This window comes from Sander vitreus, chromosome 12 (genome assembly GCF_031162955.1).
Source record: "Sander vitreus isolate 19-12246 chromosome 12, sanVit1, whole genome shotgun sequence".
Lineage (NCBI taxonomy): Eukaryota > Metazoa > Chordata > Actinopteri > Perciformes > Percidae > Sander > Sander vitreus.
The window spans coordinates 10,038,994-10,062,203 of record NC_135866.1 but is presented as its reverse complement, the minus strand read 5'-3'; the positions used below and the strand labels follow the sequence as shown (position 1 = coordinate 10,062,203).

The 23,210-nt window shown below is 41.4% G+C and overlaps 1 protein-coding gene across 2 annotated transcripts in view; it reads left to right on the top strand.

The window, feature by feature from the left end:
• Positions 1-909: 909 nt before the first annotated feature.
• Positions 910-23,210, top strand: part of kcnab1b (potassium voltage-gated channel subfamily A regulatory beta subunit 1b) — a 39,110-nt gene continuing 16,809 nt past the window's right edge. Inside the window, exons 1-4 of one of the 2 annotated variants that reach the window (XM_078263618.1) lie at positions 910-1,127; positions 20,038-20,081; positions 22,167-22,204; positions 22,902-22,981. In XM_078263618.1, the coding sequence (XP_078119744.1) occupies positions 910-1,127; positions 20,038-20,081; positions 22,167-22,204; positions 22,902-22,981 (380 nt within the window). Of the gene's footprint in view, positions 1,128-6,707; positions 7,547-20,037; positions 20,082-22,166; positions 22,205-22,901; positions 22,982-23,210 lie in introns of those variants that run through there. The other variant, XM_078263619.1, reaches the window with a different exon arrangement.

Sequence of the window (23,210 nt, the reverse complement as noted above, 5' to 3'; positions counted from 1 at the left end):
AATCTGTTTCATCAGATTTTGAAATTAAAAAGCCATTGAATTTCTAGCACTGAATATTTATGCATTGAAATAGTCAATCTGAATTTTCAACAACAAAAATCAAATACATAATTTCAATGCATAAATATTCAGTGCTAAAAATTCAATGGGTTTTTAATTTCAAAATCTGCTGAAACAGATGTACTGCCATACAGCATCCACTCGGTGTATCTTACTACTACTACTACTACTACTAATACTGGTTACCTGGCTCATTGTGTTGTTGGTAGTGCGTCTGTCTCTTGGCTGCATTTCTGTTACAGTCACTATGTAATTAATATCTTCAAGGAAATGTTCCCAGAGCAGAGGTGGACTGATTTGCTCTCAGCTCAGTACATAATGTACAACAGATGGATATATTTCTGAAGTACAAGTGGACATAAATATATATATATATATATATAGTTTGGCTTGCCTCACAGACAAACCGGCTTCTTGGAGCCTCTGAGTCTTTTAATTTGTCAATCATCTAAGAATAAAGTTGACATCACAGGTATGGCACACAGAGTTTCTGCCGCCTCTCTGTTGTCTCCCTTAATACTGTTTAATACTGTGTCTGTTTGTCCAGCTGTCTTTGCTGTGTCCATGCACGTGTGTACTTTTAATAATAGACAGTTGTTTAATATATATGTAAAAATTGTGTTGGGGTATTGCTCAAAATCACTCTGTTGGCCATAGTCATGACAAAAACTGCCTCAGTAAACAAATCAGGCTATCCTCTGTAGTCCCACATGATCAGCATTGCATTGTACTTACATGGAGATGTTTTTAGGCCACATTCTCTTCACAGGATGACTAAATATATTGAAAAGGATTTGCTAACTAAAGAAAGTGACCCATCAGCCTGTGGGAGACAAAGTTGATCCAAACATGTATCTCAAGGCAGCCTGCACTGAGATCCCTGTGTCCAGGCAGAGAGGAGGGCCCAGGCTGGATCGCTGCCCCAGTTACACCCAGCAGAGGCAGGGAGCAGGAACCAGGGTGCACTACCCCAGCCCCACCAGCTGCCTTCCAGGAAACTTCGAAGACAGCAGACCGCAAGAGCAGCAGGGTTTGGAGGAGCTTCTTCATGCCAGCATGGTGTACAGGTAGGATATTATGTTCTAAAAAAAGGTTGCATGCACTTCAAAATTAAAATAGATAAATCCAAGCCATGCTGCATTATCTGATATGGTGATAGGACGCTTGTAGAAGGAGATATACAGCACACACGTTTTACATTACTTACATGTTGCATCATTTTGGCTTACATGTCAACTTTTTTTATATGTTCAAGGGTCAATGTGAATTTAGTTTAAGCCCAATCAGGGTACACAGCATCCTGTTTGTCAATTCACTCCGATGTGTGTCATTTATAAACCCCTGGAATGAAGGATTAAAGTTTAACTCTGCTCAGCGGGGTCCCTGTCCTGTTAAATACCTAATGTATTCATTATCTCATGATAAGGCAGCGTCCTTCTTAGCACAGCAAGACCCAGCACTAATTCCCATTCCGCAATTAGACTGGCACATGAGGCCACCTTTAGACATGCTGCTATATCTTCAGTGTCTTCATTTTATATATATATATATATATTACAGTTTATGTAAGTCCAATTAGATTTTTCTCTTTCTTGGTTCACATTATTGTTATGGTACCAAATTCTCATCCTACTGTACCTCATAACCTCAAAGCCGTTTCTGAAAGGCCAAAATGAAGCTTAAATTTGGTGGCTAATCCAAAAATAGGCAAAAGAGGTGGAGCGTGTAAAGCGTGAAAGTGCTCATATTATGCTTTTTGGCTTTTCCCCTTTCCTTTATTGTGTTATATATCTTTTTGTGCACGTTATAGGTTTACAAAGTGAAAAAGTCCAAAGTCCACCCCAAAGAGACTTACCATCTCCAACAGAAAACACTGTTCAAAAACTGCTCCAAACAGCTCTATTGTAGTCCAGCCTTTACTTCAGTGACAAACGTGTGTTACAAAGTGACACACGTTATAATGCTGGCCTAGCTGCTAGCGTGGCACTCCCTCATACTCTGCAACTGACAAGCTAGCAGTACTTACTGCGCATGTGCGACTCCCAACAAAGATGGTACAGAAGTGAGATGTCTCACTCTGTAGCTAAAACAGAGAGCTCAACACACAGGGTGAAAAGAGGAGCTGAAGCAATGTGCAGTACAACAAAAATATGGTGTTTTCTGAAAATTAAACCACATAAACTTATTCTGGTACAACCTCTAAATACAATTATGAACCTGAAAATGAGCATAACATGAGTAAACAATATCATTTTAATTTGTGTACCAGGCTGTAAACATGTGAGTCAGCCTCAAGTGGCCTTTCAAAGTACTGCCATTTTTTGGCTTAATTTTTCAGCACCCGAGGTTGCCGCTGGAATGGCATCAATCTTCTCATCTAACTCTAGGCAGGGAAGCAAATAAGGATATTTCCCAAAAATGTCTAACTTTAATGTTAACTTTTTTTGCACTATGACTAAACTAATAACCCTAAGTGATGGTAAACAAATGAATTAAGCGGATTTATAGGCTTACATAGCTTTGTGTGTACATGGCACATGACACTGTTAAACTGTAATGCCCCTGATGTATTTATTATTTTTATTGTAAAATGTATCATCTCCCCTATGCATTTAGGGTGAGCTGTTACCCTAGGCATATTCTGTTTCAATAGCATCCATACAAACATACATACATACATACATATGATACATAAAAACTACAATTTCAAAGTGAGCTTGTAAGCAATTTATCCTGAGGTTGAAATTCTGCAGGTACATACACATTTCATCAGTACTGAATCTATGAACCATTGAGTGCTTCACCATTAGAAAATAAATAGCCCTGCATTCACTTCCCTTTATCATTCAATATCCCCACTATGAGGCCATATGCCTGCTGGGCAGACACATAAGGTCACTAGGCTTCTGTAGGGGCTGTTACAATGAAAATGTCAGCATTCATCAGGGGCACCATATGTAGTGGTTGCAAACTGAGATGAGGTTGTGGCAAAGGCTGAACATTATGCTGATCATAATGATGGGAAATGTCATAACTGTGGTGGTGGAAATGATGATGATAATGGGAATAGTAGTTATGGGGAGATGATAAGGATGGCATGATAATATAAGTAGAAGCTTTTGGTACTGTATGTGAAGGACGGTGATGATGATGATGATGATGATGATGATGATGATGATGAGGATTTTTGGTTAAATCCTTGTCCCCTCCTATCAGATTTAGAGTCAAGCTTCTTCATCAATAACCTATTTCATGCATGTTTGCTGGCCCAGAGTGAAATTTGTAGCGCTTAATAATAACTGTGACTATTACTGTATGTCTACACCGAGTCTGTACCACCCTTTTAGAGCAGATTAAACAACCAAATCCTCTGTGGTTTTGTACGCGCAGTGTATCACAGTCACTTGTGCCGCCGGTCTAATCATTATAGGGGAAACACTACGGACTTGGTGTGGGAGCGTGCTGTGTTAAATTGTGATTTAGAGAGGAGAGATGGGAGTGGGGGAATGAGAGAACAGGGGATACCAGAAGGACAGAAGATGTGAGCGAAAAAGGGGAATGCAGAGGAAAATACAGCAAGAGACTGGGACTGCTGCAGCAGTGACGTCACAGACAGCTTGGAAAGGTTTCCCCCCCCATCTCTCAAATACTCAACAGGAGGTTAGTGCTGATAAGGACAACTGTCTATTATTGAATAGCCTTTTGAACACGAGGGTAAAATGTGCAACACAAAAATATTAATTCAAGACAAAAGACTGTTTACAGAGCTGTAATTGTGTGATATGGCTGTTGCTGAATGTGGCTATAATAGGTAAAGAAAAGCACTGCTCTCTGCATAGATAGATGCAGCATTTTAAAGGAAAACCGGCAGTGGTATTAAGCTGACAGATGTTCCGCACTGTGGGAAACCCAAGGTGTGGTTAGAGGTATTTATCAGTCTCCTCAGTGCAGCGTCATGGTGGCTCATACAGTTGACATATGGAGGTCTTTGCCCTGGCAACAGAGTTTCAGATCTATATTATAGGTTCTTACTGGAGCAATTAAAGCACAATGGTTTTCCTCAGGGTAGCAGCGTTATGGCCCGTCGGGGATTCCAGTTCTAGTTTACGCTTTTGACTGACACACTTTTAAATGGGATCGCCAGGGAGGAAGTTGTAGCCTTAAGGCGCTGGTGACATTAGAGGGATGTTTTCAACTTTTACCCCTCCAGAGCATCGCAGAACAACATGATCCAGCCAGAACAGGGTCTTCCAACAGGCAAAAGGACTGTAGAAGATGTAGAAATGGCAGCACTTTGTGTGATTTAAAAGTGTACTCCACTGATTTTACACATCAAGATAAGTTTACTTGTCAAAGAGAGTGTTTCTGGTCCTGTGAGAATAGATATTTGTATAATGGCTTCTGTGGCTCTGGAACGAGCTTTTCAAACTCTGCTGACCCTGATGTTGTCAGGTTGGGCTTTGAGACTTCAAATCCATAACAGAAAGCATTTTTCCACACAGTGTTTAATAGACTTAATATTTACCAGAGAGTCTAACAAAATAATTCAAGTTGCATTACGGGAAATGTAGGATCTAGGGTTTTTGGATCTTGACCCATACTAGGCACTAAAAATCAGGATATCTCGGCCTCTTTTGCTTCAATTATCTAATTTAGTTTTTTTTAAATTTGACTTGTCAGTCCTCCGATTTTGGGGAAGTGCAAATCACTGGAATGCCCCTAAAGAAATATTTGTCTTCAATAATTATTCTAGCTCGAAAAGACAAGTCAACACAAGTCATGGTTTAGTGTCAAATTCCCCTCATTGTTTGCTCTCTGGAGGTCATGTGCCGAAAGGTTTTAGTAGCATTCCTATGTATTACAAGCACTTGAAAAGACAGTAAAAATGTATAACCTCAACTCAAATACATTACATTTCATCACACATCAAACATAGTTTATCAACATATACAAAAATCTGACCCAGAATCCAACTTTGGCAGCAAAAATGACGGGGCCCTATCAAATGCAATCATAAGGATATAAATAAAACTGTGCTGGCCCCGAGGTTCGTGGATGCTCAATGAACCATGGAATCCGGCATTGTCACATTACTGCTCAGTGGGGGAGGAAAGTAAGACGCTGCACTGCCTGAACACTGGTTTATGCTTTATTTCACTGTGCCACTTAACATCTGCTCTGAGATGTCAGCGTCAGTGTCCGTCTCCATGGGTTCTTCTTTGAGACTGTAATGAACTATAGTCTGTCATTTATCACAGTACAAAACATGAATTGTGGTATGCAATTTGTACATTGGTCTTCGATTGGAAGTTAGTACTTATTACATGGTTGTTTATGCAATGTAAAGAGGGCTTGCACTGTAATGGCAGACAACAAAAAGAGGGGGTAGCAGGTAAAGTCGTCACCAGTGAAGTGAAGCGTGTTTTGGCGTTCACATGTAGGTTTCTGTAATTAACCACCATATGCCACTTTAACATCCCGCCTGAAGTAAACGAACACACACATAAACTCACGTCAACTCAGCTCCCTTGATTTCCATTCAGAATATACCTCTTCCTCTCTTCCTCTCTCTCTCTGTGAGTGTGTGGCGCCATAGTGAAAAACACTGCAGTTCTTTCAGCCAGTCAGTCAGAGCCAGTAGCCTATACACACTGTCTCTCTCTCTCTCTCTCTCTCTCTCTCATTCAGCGTGTCTCTCTCTCTGTCTCTCATTCAGCGCCTGGCTCACTCATTCTACGCTCAACACGCGCTGCTCCTCGCCTCCTCACTGCATCTGTTCTCTTCTCCCTGAAGTGAGGTACCATGCATCCTGCTTTCTCCTCCTCCTCTCCGCTTGTCTGTTACCATTCCAGCGTCCCTTTATCAAACAGAGCATTCTTGCTGCAAAGCCAGGGACCATAAAAGCTGTGGAGGACTTTGGAGACGGGACAAGGCTCCTTGCCGGGTCTGAGGACAGCTACCGGAAACGCTGCTGCTGTTGCTGCTTTCTGTTGGGATGCAGATCTTTGCGGGGCCTGTGCTTGCTGTGTAACACCGCTTGATTCTTCTCAAAGGTGCAGGAGGGCACACGTCAATCAAGAATCTCATCCTTGGTTCTCAGAGAACGCTGAGAACTCATTGTGTGTAAGAACAGTAGATTTAATTCTGTGTGTTGTGAGGGGAAGCAAATGCAGCCGTTTGCCAGAAAAGATTTGTGAGTGTTGGTTTGCAAGCGTTTGCTTTTCTGTGAAAGCATGACCTTATTTTTAAAATGTGTGACAGGAGTTAGACGGTGTCTGTGCTGATGTGTCTGTGCATGTGTTTACATTGTCGAAAGCCTAGTGTGGTGGTGCAGTGTTACTGTCCCTTGCTCCAGGTGTTTGACTAAAAGGCTTAGCCGCGGTTGGAGGACGAGAAAAACTCCACAGACACCCACAACTCCTGGCTGCCCGACAAAACCTCCCAGATACCTACAGATATATACATTAAAAGAGGAACTAGAGGCAGACTTTGTAAAGAGAAATGGACCTAAGCAGAAACAAGCAAGAAATCAAATTTGTGTTGGAAATGGAGTGCCCAATAGTTTATATAGAATGAGGTGAGGAAGATAAAACAGGACAGACACAGAAAGAGAAAAATGAGATAGAAAGGCAAGAAAAACTAGGGCAGTCTTGAACTCATTATTTATATTGCCACGGCGAAGCAGTTTATAGGTGTGAGCAGAAAACATTGAACTAGAGAAAAAAAACATGGAAAAAGAAAATACTGATGCAGGTTTTTCTCTTCTTTCTGGTTTAGCAGGATGTTTTCCTCATTTCTTCACACCTAACCCTTTAACTACTGCAACACACACGCTCTCAAGTGCTCTACTCAATTGGGCGACTCTTTCAGCGACTCATGCAGTGCCTCTTCTCCTTCATCCTTTTCCCTCCATTTCCATCCTCTCTTATATATTCAGGTGGAGTCAGACCGTCACAGAATCACCGTCTCAACTCCTCATACACTGACCAGGACTGCCCTGCTGCTATGTTTGATCTTGATGTGACATTGGCTTGAGATTCTTCTCCTAAAAAACAAACAACTGAATGATCTCATGCCACCATCATTCCTGCCTTTGATTTCCATATGAGATTCAGCAGCACCAGGCAGAACTGGCCTGGACCATTGACTTTCAACTTTACATTAGAACAACAAGGACAACATCTAAGTTCCACGGACTGTTAGGTACTTTTAAAGACAGAAATACAGCCTTGTTTGTCTTGGAGCAGCTCTAGTGGCATTTGCCAACAGCCATGCAGGTTTCCTTTGCATGCACGGACCACGGGCTGAAGGCCCCGCGTAACGGCGAGCACAGCAAGCAGAACGCCACCAGCCCCAACACAACCAGCCAGGCCCGCGCCCGCTTCCGCACCGTGGCCCTGATAGCACGCAGCCTGGGCTCCTTCACCCACCGCTACCACCACAACCTCAAGGAGTCCACCGGCAAGCTCACCGGCATGAAGTACCGGTATGTAGACTCATGGAGACTGTGTGAGAAAGAAGGAGGAGGTGTATTTAGTTTGACTTAGTTTAGCTTGCTTTCCTCTGCCCAGTGTATGCTCTGGAAACCTGTCACAACTCTGAATGTGAGAGAAAGAAACATAATAACTGAATATGAATGTTAGAATAATTTACATTATCAAATGATAGACAGAGACCACTGAAGATATATTAAAGTTCATTTTACTCGAGAACCCAACGAGGAGGCCTTCTCCGCACTAGGGAATAGTGCAGACAATGACCTAACGAAAAGCTCTCTACAGCAGCTTTTGTAATACAACGTAGAATGTGATAATCATGATACAAGTGTTGGTGTCGTCAGTTGTTTATCTGGTAAGAGACGATGACGTCTCCCTTATCTAGCTCCTGTTCTTTCCTCAGCATCACACCAATGAATCACAACACAATATGACATGTTAGAAAATGGTAGAAAAACAAGATAACTAAAATGAGAAGAGCGACTTAAAGGAGAATTCCAGCCAATTTTTACGTTAATCTTGATCGCTATAGCTACGCGAGTACTTTCGATAGAAAAAACCCCGACCCGAATCAGTGCAGGTAACACGGAGAAGCTGCAGCTACGTACTACAAGCGTCCCCTGAGCTAAAACGGCAGTGGTCGGGGCAAGTTTTAGAGTGCCTTTGTGCCTCTTAACAGACAGAAAATGCAATTAATATGTCTGTGCCACATGAACAGGGCCCTTACGTGTCAACAAGATGCATTTTCAACTCAGACATTGTTTAAATTCACCTACCCTGGTCCCTGTCTCGATCCTGCCGGTAGCTAGCTTGCCCTGCTAGCTGATAGCCGTTAGCCGTTAGCTGCTAGCTGCCGTCCGGTGAGTGTATTCAGCCAGGCTTTTGTGATAATCATCCCAATAATAATCCACGGAGCGGCGGTGGTGTGGCTATGTCCTCCAGCGGACAGTTCATGTCACGCCTTGAAGTGTATTCCCCCCTAAAAATAAACAGTACTGCGATAGTAGCTGACGGAGCGGCGGTGGTGTGGCTATGTCCTCCAGTTACTGAAGGCTAGCTTTAGCTTGCGCTTGGAGCAGCAAGTTCATCTGCCTGTTTCCCCTCTGTCTGTCTCGTTCTTTCCAACTCTTGTGAGGGTAGTAAAAAAAATCTAAAGATGGATACAATGAAGATATGAGCAGTGACAGGTGAAGAGTTGGATGCTGTGTTTGTGTGAGTGTGTCAAGATAAAATTAATTTTTCCAGATGCATATTTATTGACACCTCTATATTTACACCACAATTAATAGTGTCTGTAGCAAACTAGGATCAGGAACAGTTTAGGAGTTTGTTTGGAGTTTAATTGAATTGCTTGTAAGTACAATTTGAAGAGAGAACATATATTTTGGTCTGGTTATGGCTGATGATTAAGCCGGGCTATTGGTTTTTAAACTGGACAGGTTTTGACCTCACAGATTAGGCCTACACCTGGTACTGGATAGACAAAATGACCAACAAATACAAAGAAAACAAATATATGTCCATAATAACCTAATATGATGAAATTAAGATAATAAAATTTTAAAACTTAAAATTTGTATTACAGCATAGTTGGATGCAGTCATCAACATGTACGGATAAGAGAAAGATACAAATTTGAGATTCTCACAACACATAAGCTGACCAAAACGGTGGTGGTGAACATCTGTGCCAGCTGTGTGTACTGACACAATCTGTCTATAAATAGTGTTTGAGAAGTTCAGTGGCAAATGTGGGAGCATAACTGATGCAGCAGAGTATGGATACCATGAGGTACAATATGGGAAAATTGAACTTACAGTAGTGCTGATTCTTTCTAGACAATGTATTGTCTGTAGGAGTAGCAGTAGTAAAATAATTTGAATGCCCATGAGAAATAGTACCAATAAAATGGATACCAGAAACCAGTGAAATATATGTGACATCCTGGTGAAGCGGACCACATGTAGCTAAATAAATCACCCGATACATTATGTGCATCTACAGCACAACACCTCCCTGTATCACAGCTGAGTTTGATCTTGTCGTGCAGTAAACTGTGTGTGTGTGTGTGTGTGTGTGTGTGTGTGTGTGTGTGTGTGTGTAACAAGACTGGGCCAAGTAAACAATGCTCTCTTATCTCAGAGAGTGGGCTCTTAACCCAGACCACAGGAGCACACCTCACACTGGAGAAGGTGACATCATCGCTAACGGTGACAGAATCAAGAGAGACACAGAGAAAGACTGAGAGAAAGAAGGGATGATGGGAAGAGATAGAGTTAGAAAGAAGAAATGAAAGACGGAAAGAACAATAAAAGACTGAATTAGAGAGTGAATGAGAGATAAAATTGGGGCATGCGGGTCAGTTCACAGGAAAGAGGCAATTAGCAGAAACTCAGCAGATTGGATGTGGAGCAGCTAAATGTGATACGTGTCTGCTTGTCACACAATCTCATCTCGTTTCCATAACAACATCGAAATAGCCAACTTCAATCTGTTCCCAGTACCAAATAAGACTCCATTGTGCTAACTGGTTCAGCATTTACAATAGAATGTGTTCCATTCCATTTTTTTTTATAAAGGCACAAATGCAACCACAAAAAGCCACATTTTAGCCATACTTGTTTCATTGTTGCTTCTGTTTTCCTCAGGGAGGAATTGATACAAAGGTTTTGCAGTACTGATGCAACAGTGATGCAAAGTGCATGGCGTCTAAATGTGTTTATTTTGGTTTGTAACATGAGGATTTGCTTGTTCTTGTAGCTTCTTGTAAAAACAGAGGATGCTACTAATAAAACTTCCTACAAGCCCTTAGCAAATCCCCTATTTCCACCGCAGAATGGCAAATGTTGGATGAAATTGCTCATTTGTTACATTCCCTCTCTGCTCACTGTTTGTCTGATCATTTCTGTCCCTCTCTCTCTTCTACTACTGTAGCTGTCTCCCTTTGTTCCACTTAAACCACTGACTTAAAGCTTTTTGGATAAAGTAGATGCTCGTATTGCTTTGGACGCCATCTGACAGGGAATCTCTGTCTCTTGAGGTGAAGCTAAGTCAGCAACTGAATCTGCATTTTGCAAAGTTTTTTGTCTACGTGATAACAAATGAAAGCACTTTTACTGAAAGAGTGTGTGTGTGTGTGTGTGTGTGTGTGTGTGTGTGTGTGTGTGTGTGTGTGTGTGTGTGTGTGTGTGTATGTTGTGTTGTGTGTTGGCATATGCATTTGGCACATTGCATTACACATATGAGTGCATGTACGTGCATGAGATGTGTATGCCGTTGAGGCTCTGCACTGGGAACATCCGAAGGCGTAGCAAGTTGAGAGCGAGCGAATAAGCGAGTGAGCATACACTAATAATACCACCATCCGCAGCATTTTAGTTGTCATGGCGATATGCAGTACTGTATAGTGTAGCCAAATATAGTTTAAGTTTAATTGTGACGTCCCCTAGTTGCAACATCCAATTTGTTGGACCTCTTTCTTGCTGCTAGAATAATACACAAACCCACAAACAGCACACATACAGGCCAAAATATATGACGTAACAAAACATGCTGTTGTTGCTGGCTTAACAACTTGTGCAGATTATTTCTGGTTCCTGGTAGTGAGCCCCTGGTCACCTGGATTGAAGTTCATAACAGTCATTAGGCAGCAGAAGGCCTTTTGACAGTCCAGAAGGTTTGAGGGAGATTCCACTTGGTTGGTTCAGAGCTGTGCTGCAGATGGGCATGCAAAATAGTCCCTTCTGTCGGTTCCTTCGAATGCAGGCTTATCAGTGGCCAGCAGTGAGAGAGAGGCACTCTCTGCTGTGTATACATATGTGTGTTGACAAGCAGCTATATGAAGTGTGTGTGTGTGTGTGTGTGTGTGTGGGCGTATACATTTGGCACATTGCACATGAAATACCCTGTTTGCGTCAGAAATTAGGGCTTGGCAAGACTAATTCAATATTCAGGATTTATTTTCTATTGTTGTAATCAAACCATAGGATTCTATAATATCATAATCGCTATGTTGTATTACATTAACATCGCAAAGCAGCTATGTCGTACGATTTCCTCTAGAACAATTTCTAAAATCCTTGCAATGCACTTTAACATTTTCAGATTGACTTCTTCATTTTGATGCATACCAGTGAACAGAAACTACACCTAAAAAGATAGTCTTTTCATCAGTATTGAATGTGGTTCATACTGGCCACTAAAAGGTATACCACACTTTGTCTTGTTGCACAGTGACACACAGTCAAGCTGAATTAAAGTTTTGGAGGAAACCGTAAGAGTTTCTTTTCCGTTTGTTTGTGAGAAGCAGCCCCAGAGCGACATCATCATCTGTAGACAGTAAAGGGGGGAGAGAGAGGGGGGACGACATGCAGCAAAGGGCCGCAGGTTGGAATCTAACCCTGGCCACTGCATTATAAGGACTGAGCCTTGATACATGGGGCGCTTAACCAGGTGAGCTACCACGGCGCCTCATAACTTTTTACATTTCAACTTCTAAGCAGAAGAAACCCATCAATGACTCAGATGACTCAGGAGACATTATAGTGTTACCCCAAAGTCACTTACACCAGTATGTTTGCCTTAAGGTTTGATAGCGCATTCGTTTATTAACTAGAGGAACTCAAAAGAGGAAATACGTTTTAATTAAAAGGATTAAGCTAGAGGCACAGCAGAGTCATTCATGAATGCAAGGTGTCCTACCAATTAAAGGCCAAAAAATAAGCTTTAAAAAAGTAAAAAAAATTACTGATGACATGTGGTCTGTTATTGTCAGTCGGAAAGTACTTTGTCGTTATTATATTACATGTTGAGTACGTTTGAGTCAAGAACACTTCCTTTACAATAGCGTGGCGGGGAATACACTGCAGATTATTTTTACATATTTAGCATGAAGCATTTTTCTTTGTACCACAAATCATTCAGTGGGTTTAGACAAGGTGTACGGAGGCTTGTGTAATTGAATATTACACAGAGGGCTGCAGTTTTTAGGAGCTGTATATAGAAGACTGATGCAACCTCTGTCCACAAAAAGATAACAGATACTCTGCAGCTGTGGCACTTGTCAGGATGTGCCATAAATTATATAAATAAAATAAATTTGCTTTGCTGTTTATCTCAGTGTGTTAATGTTTGTGTTTTGTAGTGAACTTGGATCATGTGTGTGCATGCGCAGGTGTCTGTGTATGCGTGTGTGTGTGTGTGTGTGTGTGTGTGTGTGTGTGTGTGTGTGTGTGTGTGTGTGTGTGTGTGTGTGTGTGTGTGTGTGTGTGTGTGTGTGTGTGTGTGTGTGTGTTTGCATGGCTTCATGCGTGTCTGCAAACAGCCCATCATGCTGCTTTTGCTCAGAGACACACTGGCAGTGTGTATCCAGCTATCCAGAGTTTTGTTTTTTATCATGCAACAAAAGTCTTCATCACCCTTCAATAAAACAGTTGTATTTTATGTTCCAACATCATTTACATCATTCAGGTCATGTTCCGTTCTGCTGTGATGTATGGTTCTAATAATATGAGCCAGGGTTTTGCACAACAGGAGCCTTGTAGCGTGGAGCTCCATTCTGGCTAATGTCCAAACAAGCCCCCAAGGATAAGATTTGCCCCAAACAGCCCGGATGTTTTGCATAGATTTAGCATTTTAATTAAAGGTCACAACTAAAATGGTTGTCTGTGAGCATAATGGTTTTATAATAGTGTTGCTTTGCAAATGCAATTTTGACCTTTTCTCCTTAAGTGGCCTCCATAAACCTACTGTAATCAAAATATTATTGAAGTGATAAAGCTGAAAGAAAACACGGCAGCGTGTCTATAACAGTAGCACTGGTCCTCATGTCAGTTCGCATGTCGAAGTGTCCTTGGGCAAAATAATGAACCCCAAATTGCTGAGAAGGCTGTGCCATCGGTGTGCAAATGATTAGATTAGATCCTGGTGAGCAGATTGGCACCTTGCATGGCAGCCTCTGCCATGTGTGTGTGAATAGGGTGAATGTGGCATGTAGTATAACGTGCTTTGAGTGTCGGAATTGAATTGTGAATTGTATTGAAAGGATAGCCCCTTGGGATGTAGCATCTCATTTTTGAGGGGGTCCTCTAAACACAGATACTGTATATACAGACAGAACAGCTTAACACAAGTCCATTTACCATTTACCAATTGAATATAATGATGTGTAAATTACGAAACCATGCTTGTTGGCTTGGCTGAAAAAGGTAAAACATCAAATAATCAGATAAACATTACCCGTCAAATGTCACTGAAAACAGAAACTGATCTTACAGAAATGCTGGGAGGTTTAACACAAATCCATTTTGCATCAGAACTTCAGGCTTGGCAAGATATGTCTCGATTATTTAACATGTATTTTTTATTATTGTTATCATACCGTAGGCTTCTATAATATCTTAATTGCTTTGTAGTGTAACAAAGCAACTACTATGTCTGATTTCCTCCAGAATCACGTCTAAGATCCATGACAATGCAGTTGAAAATGTTTCAGTTTGACTTCTTCATTTCGATGCATGCCAGTGAACAGAAACTAAACCTAAATAAATACTGTCACATACTTTCTACTAGTACTGTATGAAGGTTTTCCAGTTATCATGACATGATTTTTACTCTCCACATTGCAACGCTCTGAATCAACCACTTCAGATCTGCCCACATGTTTTTCAATACGGGATCAACCCACAGGCCACTAGCTTCAATCATGTGTCTCTGCCAAAAATACAGTTTTTCTGTGTGAGATTCTCTAACCATTGGTTTGGGAAAACAAATGTCAAATTAGTGTTTTGAATAGCCTTTTAATACCTACCAAAAAAAATAAAATAGTGTATGCATAAGAGAGTCTGTGTATACTGAATAAAAAATTAAGAAAAAAAAAAAACCTGAAACAATGTCGACTTTGGCCCTGTGGAAAAACAAAGCACAAAGTCATGTTCAGACTCTGGCTCTGTATTGCACACACACACACACACACACACACACACACACACACACACACACACCCACCATACAAACATGCGCATTGTGCAGAGCCCTCTGGGGAGCCAGCTGTCATTTCCTATTTCCCATTCTGTGTCATATGGAATGCTTCATTTGGAGAGGGCGTGTGATCTGCTTAGACCTGGGGCTTGGACTTACAACTCTGCAAGTCTCAGTCTGTTACTAGTGGCTCTTGGTTTCTGTCTCTCTTTCTAACACTCTTTTTCCTGCTCTTCTTCATCCCTTTCCCTTCTTCTGTCATTGGTAAAGATTCAGCCATGTAAGCTTCATCAGTGATATTTTTCCCTTGCAAGTCTGCAAATCTATTCTTTTTCCCCCTCAAAGTGCTTGATTTCCCTTCCCTACTTTCTTCTTGACCACACAGACCCTGGCTTTGATATTTTTGGAATATGACCAGCCTTTCTACCCTGCACTGAATTATTTTGTTTACAACAGTATAGTTGCCATCAGAAGAGCGGTGGGAACTGAGGAGGAGGGCGTTAATCCCTCCGCCCATCAAGGTTGGCTTGTGTGGGTTTGCTTAGTCTACATTAATCCCCAGCGAGTGAGGAGTTTTATCTGTTTACTCAAAAACTTGACAAAAGTGTTAGCTGACAAATATTGATGTGAGCAATCCAGTATCAGGAAATAAATCATGCCCGGGTGTGACTTGAAAACCATATGTGCTTTCCAGGCGGGGGGGAAAAAATCCTCCCACAATAAGAGTTCATTCCTCCAAAGATTTACACAATAAATGCAGCCAGATGTTCATAAATACATTTCAACTGAGGATCCACTAAGAATAGCATGGGCTACATACAGTAGCAGCTCACAGGATCTTCATAAGCGGTGACAGGTTTGTGTGGGGGGGTGTTTTCAAATGAGTCATTTGTCATTTTACTTCAAGGCTTTCTTTTGGGCACCATCCAAGCATGAGGGACCGAGCCACACTCACTGGCTTGCAAAATTGTTTATGTGCAGTTTTGTAGAGACAAGTTGTCCTTTCCTTAATTGTGTGTGTGTGTGTGTGTGTGTGTGTGTGTGTGTGTGTGTGTGTGTGTGTGTGTGTTTACCATTTACGATATAATATATAAAGAACGTGTGCCTCTGTATCCTAACTGCCCTATTTGTCTCTCCCACATGCTCACAAGCACCCATTTTCTCCTAAACACAGTTATTAATTTTCTTCCCTGTGTTGTGCATGACATACTGTAATCCCCTGAATCATTAGCTTCTTTAGCGGCGTACCTCTGCTGGCACCCCCTTTCCAGACCTGAACAGATCTTTTAATGTGCTATTAGCCATCTGTGTGGTTAATAATCAGGTATGGCCGATGCTGCTGCTTCACTGGAGACAAGAATACAGCAGCGAGGCGGACTTTCCGCCAGCTGAGCGTCAGCTCTGTTCTTCTCCTATCATTAAGGCATCCTGTATGCATTTAAAGCATCTCACAAACACTGCAAATATAGCTTATGGGGGATCTCCAAAAACAAAGTTAGCAATTGTCCAAGGACAGCCAGCTATATTTGGAAATGGAACATTCTTGCAAGCTTGTTTTTTTTGTGGAGATAGTCTGCATCAATGTGCCACTGTAAACATGAAAACAGTATCAATTAAGACCCAAGGCAAATGTATGTACAATTTACAATGATTCCAGGCTTTAAGCATGCAGATGCTTTACCCAGAGTGACTTGCAATGAATGCAGCAGTGAACATTCCTCATCATCAACGCGGTTTGTCCTCAATAACCTTCCGGCTGAACACACACATAGATTCAGTCAGTCTCACACTTCTAACCTACAGTACTGCCCTTCCCCCACACTTTCATGGATCAGAACCCCCCCACACTATAATACATCAGAGAGGAAGAGGATACAATATTCAAACTCCTCCACCATATCAGAGACCAGAGACCAGAACACATCCCACGATTTGTGACTGCGGAGAGATGTGTCTCCTGTCATTCTGTCATCAGTGCCTTCATTACACAAGACATCAAAGAATCCATAGATCTATCGCATCAAGTCGTTATATTAAAACAATTCCCTTTTATATGTGTTCCTCCTTTATCTCGGCAGCTCAGCTGAACTACTGACACGATGACTGATGCTTCCCCAACGCCTAATTGAATTGGCTGAGGGCTGGGATTAGTTCACCTTCAGCTTGATGGGCACAGGTCATGAGTTGTCAGGCATGAGAAAACCACTGCTGGCATTTCTTACAGCTTCATTCCTCAGAGTCTGAGGATTGTGCCTCGAGTTTACAGCTAGCCGAACGACAAAACAAAGTTAACTTGTATCTTGCTAACATGCATGAGCTACTAGCTTATGTAATAAGTTAGCTAAGGTTTAGCTGAGGCATTATGGCCCTACAGACTAATGTATTGTACTTAATGGAGACACTCCAGGTGAACAGCCAACACAGTCTCATGGCAGTTTGTGAAATGGTCACGTAATTTTTAATCTATTGATTCGTGTACACAGACACGTTTATCTTTCGTGATCACAGCACGATTCTCAGAGTCAGTCGGCTGTGAAATGAACACAATCGCCGAAAATTCCATGACGGGGGTGTGACGGTTGGGTTTAATAAAAGAAGAACGGGACGGTTGGGTTAGGGAAACGTGACACGTGGGACACGATCCCGGGTAGAAGAACGGGACGGTTGGGTTTAGGAAACGTGACATCTCTGGGGTGAAAGTCCTGTGTTGTTTGACCCATCCACCACCCCAACCAGCCTCCCTACGCAGATTTTCGGCCTTTCGTACTACTCACTACCGTAGTCGCTCTAAATACATTAGTTTAAAAAACGTGCTGACCATCACGAAAAAAACGAGATAAACGTGTCTGTGTACACGACTCAATAGATTAAATTACGTGACCATTTCACGACCTGCCGTGAGACTGGGTTGGAACAGCTACAGTAAAATCTGTGTCCAATAACAATCGCCATATGTATATGCAAATTAGGCGTTAACTAATTAAAATGCCCTGCAGGTGAATAGGATAAACAAAATAACTAAAACACATCAGCACAGAACTTCCCCAGTTAATGAGTTAAGAGTCTTTTCCCCTTAAATGTTAGGTTTAAATATGTAGATTACTTTAGAAGCAATCTACAGATGCAGCCTTAAACAAATACCATCTAAATGTGTATTTTGGAGGTTTTATTTTCATTAGAGTAAAAGAAGACATGGAAGCAAAATAGATCAAAATCTCTAAATTGACCAAAACATGAAAAAAGTGTCCTGCATTAAACAGTAACTTCATAATTTTAATCATAGGCTCCTCATCTAACAATAACTGTGTTTCTTCATTATTGGTGCAATGTTTTTTCCTGAAAAATTGGATTGCAACAGCATTTTTCAGTTTAGTGTGAAGATTTTTCAAAAAGATTTTTTGTAGTGTTAATTATTCCAATATTCCCTAAAGAATTAAAATGATTTATTGCCATTTGTAAAATAAACAAAACGATGTCCCTCTCCTTGATGCAGTCACTTATTCTAAAGATATACTTGAAACTAGTAGCATAAAAAACATGCACATTGTGGCAGAGTTTCCTTTGCTGTTTGTGATTAATCTGGTGAATACCAAAAAGTCTCGGTGTGAACTGATTATTGGGTTGAGTATTTATTAAATCTATTTAACAATTGCGTGAGGTAAATAAGAAAAATTAGTAAGGTAGTCAGAGTTGTTTTAATATATTTAACGTTTTGTTTAAATTTAAAATAAATAATTATTTATTAACTATTAGGCCTTTTTTTTTCCTTGAGCCCCTGCCGCCCAAAATGTCGCATTTTTCACCGGGCCGCATTTTTCTGTCCGAGCCTAGCCCGCGTCCGACAGAGCAATAACCAAACCCGACCCGATCCCGACAGGCATTAAGATATTTATGTCCGAGTCCGACCCGAGCCCCAGTTAAAATCTTTGTGTGTTTTTGTGTTTGTTTGTGTGGAAAGTCCGCTTTTATTAAGCAACTGTAGGAAGGCATTTGGAAATGTCAACAAATGAGCACATTGGGGCACCAAGCGCACGTTAACGCAGGCGCGTAGTACCTACATAATATGTTTTAAATTTAAAATGTTCAATGCCTTATTGCGCTGATGTGACCGAGCCCGACCCAAACCCGAACATCATTTCTAAATATCTGTCCGAACCAGGCCCGGCCCGTCGGGTACCGTCAGGTCCCGTCGGGTCCCGTTGGGCTCGGGTCGGGTATCCATCCTCTACTGTGCACGTCCCTGCCTCAGATTCTAATTGGAGGTTGCTTCTGTGTCAAGAAGTACGTATTTGAACATACTCTCCTCTCAAGTTGAAGAGTGTCGCGTGTGATATCAATGGCTCTGCGTGTGCATGTGGCCTTGATGGTTCTGTCAAACGAATGTGTCTCAATTTCACAGCGTTTTGCTTCAAATCGTTTCCTCCATCAGATGGCTGCGCTCGCAGGGCTGTGCATCACCTTGACGCAGTTTTCTTTTCCCTACAGTCCACACACATCACTGTGGGAACACACCTGTGGTGTCTGGAGGGAGAACAATCTGATCTTACAGTTATCGCTGGTGTTAAGTCATTAAACACTTGCACCACATGAGTTCCCCTCTCAGTTGGACATGATGTGGCACAGATTGAAAAACTAGATGTGTTAAACTCTTTAGTTTAATCTAATGAGAGCCAAAAGTGCTGTATTACATTGCCGTAGAACAGCTGGATGTAAATTAACTGTATATCAGAAGGTGTACCATTGCACAGTGAATTGGCAGAGGGATAGCAGGGGGAGAAAGAGTGTGAGCGTGAGGAGCTAGCTTGAGAAAAGCTGATATGATACAACCACAGTGCTTGAAAGCGAGCATGGTTGTCTGCATTTTGTGGCTAAGATAATAGCTGTAAAAAGCCTTAGGACTGAAGTGCTCCGTGCTGCAGGAGGATGTCAAAGGCTCCGGGATAAAAGAAGAAGCAATTGAGTGAGGGATGAGGCGGGGGAGAAACAATGGGCAACATTTGATAAACAGCAATTGGATGTTTTGGTTATGAGTAGAATATATTTTTCAAGTTCTTTAGAGGGCCATCCTTTTCTTCCAGAAAAAGGTGGGATCCATATTGATGGAATAAAATAACTGTCCTTCCCCCTGTAATATCTCAATTCTGATTCATGTTTGCAGGTGTGATACAGGTGACCCTCACATTCTCCTCTTGATCAAACATGACAAGCTACCTAGATTGTTATTATTACAGTAAACCCTGCATACTGCAGTTACAATTGATTGATGAATTGATTTTTTTTTTTTTTGCCTAAGCTCCACAATAGCAAAATTGCTGTTGCTGCTCTCAAGTTATGATATGGAAACGATGTAGATTTTTTTGGGCTTTGTTTAGGCAGAAAATCTTTGTGTGCCTGAAACAAAGTACAGCGACACAGTAATTGTAATCACATTTGACTGATATCAACTGATCTTGAGCCTAAACAACGCTGTTTAAAAAAAATCATAGTCTGTTTTTCTTCCTAGGAACCTGGGGAAATCTGGGTTGCGTGTCTCCTGTCTGGGGCTCGGTGAGTACATTTAATTTGCATTAGAGGCAAATGTCTACTAATTTCATTTGCAAACTCAACTCATCTGTGTGTGTGTGTGTGTGTGTGTGTGTGTGTGTGTGTGTGTGTGTGTGTGTGTGTGTGTGTGTGTAGCAGAAGGGGGTACTTTTTTAAATTTCATTATATTATTTCACCCTATTTTGAACCTCATGCATTTTTCATACTTATGGAGAGTCATCAGAGACAACACAACTGTTTGCAGAGTGTTAATATTTTTCCTGTTAATATTTAATCAATTGCACTGGTTTCAACAAACAAGTTGCTTAATTACCACACATATCCAATGCACACCAGAGGGTAAACACTCTCATTTATCTTGATATGACTGATTTATTTAATAGCTCTCTCTCGTGTGTGTGTGTGTGTGTGTGTGTGTGTGTGTGTGTGTGTGTGTGTGTGTGTGTGTGTGTGTGTTGGTTATATCTTTATATGTGTGTATACTGTGTTGCAGCGTGTGTGTGCCAAGTCGCTTGATGTCTCTGAGGATAAAATAACTTGACAAAGCAAAGGAATGATGCAGTGCTGCCAAGGCCCAGCAGATACTGAACGATGGAAAAATCTGTGAATAAGTTAGTAAATCATGCCTGTAGTGATTTATTTTAAAGATTTAGCGCCATCACATTCAGGAAGGAATAGTAAAGAGGTAACGATCCTTGAACTTAAAGGAATATGTTTTAAGCCTCAATATTTGCAAGCCTCGGCCATGTGGCAGTGCCCTTGAGCAACCTCACAGTGACGAGGAGACTCCAGGCTAATCGTCACTGTTTTTACACCTCTGCATTTGTACGGATTACACAAACTCACCATGGCATGGGAATTGGTGAGGTTTAGAGGTTCTGGTAGATTTTGTAACCTACAGACAGAGCTACCGGATTCCCCGTTTCCAATCTTTATGCTAAGCTAAGATAATTGGCTGCTGGTTGTAGCTTCATATCAAAGCTTCCCTCTATGGCTCCAATGCAAGGAGCTCAGAGCAGCAGAGGTGTTTCGCATCATCTGGAGGAGCTGCTCTGAGCTCCGTGCACTGGCGCCTCGAAGGGAAGCCAAACATCTAAACACACTGCCCACATAAACATGACACAGAGCTGATTTAAAATCAGCAATGTATCCCTTTAAGTATGTTGACAGTGTTCAGCCTATGCTGTTGGAGGAAGAACAGAGGCATAATTGCTTATTTTTAGAGAAAGTATAATAATACAGTACGTCATTGCAGTCTGTGCATGTGCGTGTATATGCACAGTCATGTGTGTATTCACTTGTGTGTGGCAACTGTAAGAGGACCTGTTACATGGCCTTAGACTAAATCTGAACCCTGAGTAAGGGAGTTTACTGATAGCCTACTGCTATTACTTATCAAGCCTCTTTTAGCTTTTGGCAAAAGACAGGTGTTGACTGTCTGTCTGCACGCAGCAACCCGTTTTAGACCAGAAGGAAAGAATGAGAAGGATAAAGAAGCATACAACAGAATTCCCTGAGTGAAGGGTATCTGTGAAGTTGAGCTTTTAAAATGATGAGAGGAAAACGAGGAAGTAAAGAATAATACATAAATATGAATCCAAGTAACTGTTGTCAGAGCTGGACGACAAACGCTAATTTGTTTACTCTAGCAAAATGCAGTGATACCTCCCCAACTATTTTCTCTGTAGAATGGAACAAGAAAACAGAATTTCACTTAAAACTGTTTCCATGTCTGTCTGCACCAAACTGGAAAGAATGAGGAAATTTAAGCAAACACAAGCATAATGTATGCACATGCAATAATTCCCTCAAAGGAACAAACACCTAAAGCTGCTACACTTTGTTTCACATAAAAATTCTGCACGTCTCATAAGAAACTCATACGGCATGTTTTCTTTCAATCTGAAACACTCAACCCTGACATTTGGCTGTAATGGCTTTAGGGCAAGGGCGTTGTGTCCATGCCAAAATATCAAAGTAATAATTAATGCACCACTAAAACGTTTGTGAGTATAGTTTTTAATGCAAAAGGTCTTGTATGTTTTTTTGTTTGGTCCAAAACTTTGACATTGATGTTTCCTTCAACAGGCACATGGGTAACATTTGGAGGTCAGATCTCAGATGAGGTAAGCTACGTGTCAAATTTCATCGCAGCTCATGAGCAGATGTTGGCTTTCATTATTTTAGCAAATACAACTGGTGAGCACTTGTTGCAGTTTACAACCCCCAATTTGAAGCACCCATGGGAGCAATTTAGTGGATGTTAAATAGTGTGAGTAGACCACAGTAATCATTCTAGTAATAATTAAGTGTTACGTCCCTGTTGGTTCTACCAAGGCCAAGTTGTAAGGTCTTATTCCTCCCTGTCACAAGTTTTGAAGCAGAAGACCTCTTCCAGTGCCTTTATCCGGCCTTGAAGGGGGGGAAGCGATTGAATTGGAGACAGCTCATCACTGCATATTTTCCACTGGGACTAAGAGACACAAACAAACGCACCAAAACAAAACCTAGTACAGAAAGAGAAAGTCTTGACAATCCTGACAAAATTAGGCTTCCCATGTATGGCTCTGAATAAACTGCAGGCACAAGAACTAGGTCAAAATAGTCTGGGAAATATATTGAGCAGTAAACAACTTTAATCAACAAGCAGCCATTACAGTTTTCTTGATGAGGTATATCTCAATGGAAAAGAGATTTACTCTCCTTGAGCTTCTTCAGGAAATTTCCCCAGCCAATCCTTTTGGAAGTGTAATTTTGGGTAGGTAATATTTGTAGTCGTGTGTTGCACCACACTGGAGGTGAAACCTTTCTTTTCTGTGTCAGGTGGCAGAGCAGCTGATGACTATCGCCTATGAGAGTGGGGTCAACCTGTTCGACACGGCTGAAGTCTACTCCGGGGGGAAGTGAGTGATGTCTCAGATTTGTTATCTATCTCACATAGCCACAGAGCGATTTTCTGGCCTTGTCAGCCTTTTTCCCCATAGGACCATAAATTATTCACCTGCAGTCCCAAAACGAAAGGTAGAATTACCTAATCTTATTCTGTCACATATCACTGGAGGCTCCTCATTATTTTCACAGCTTAACTTTACAGGCCTGGACATTTGTCTCGCTGAATAATGCGGGACAGGC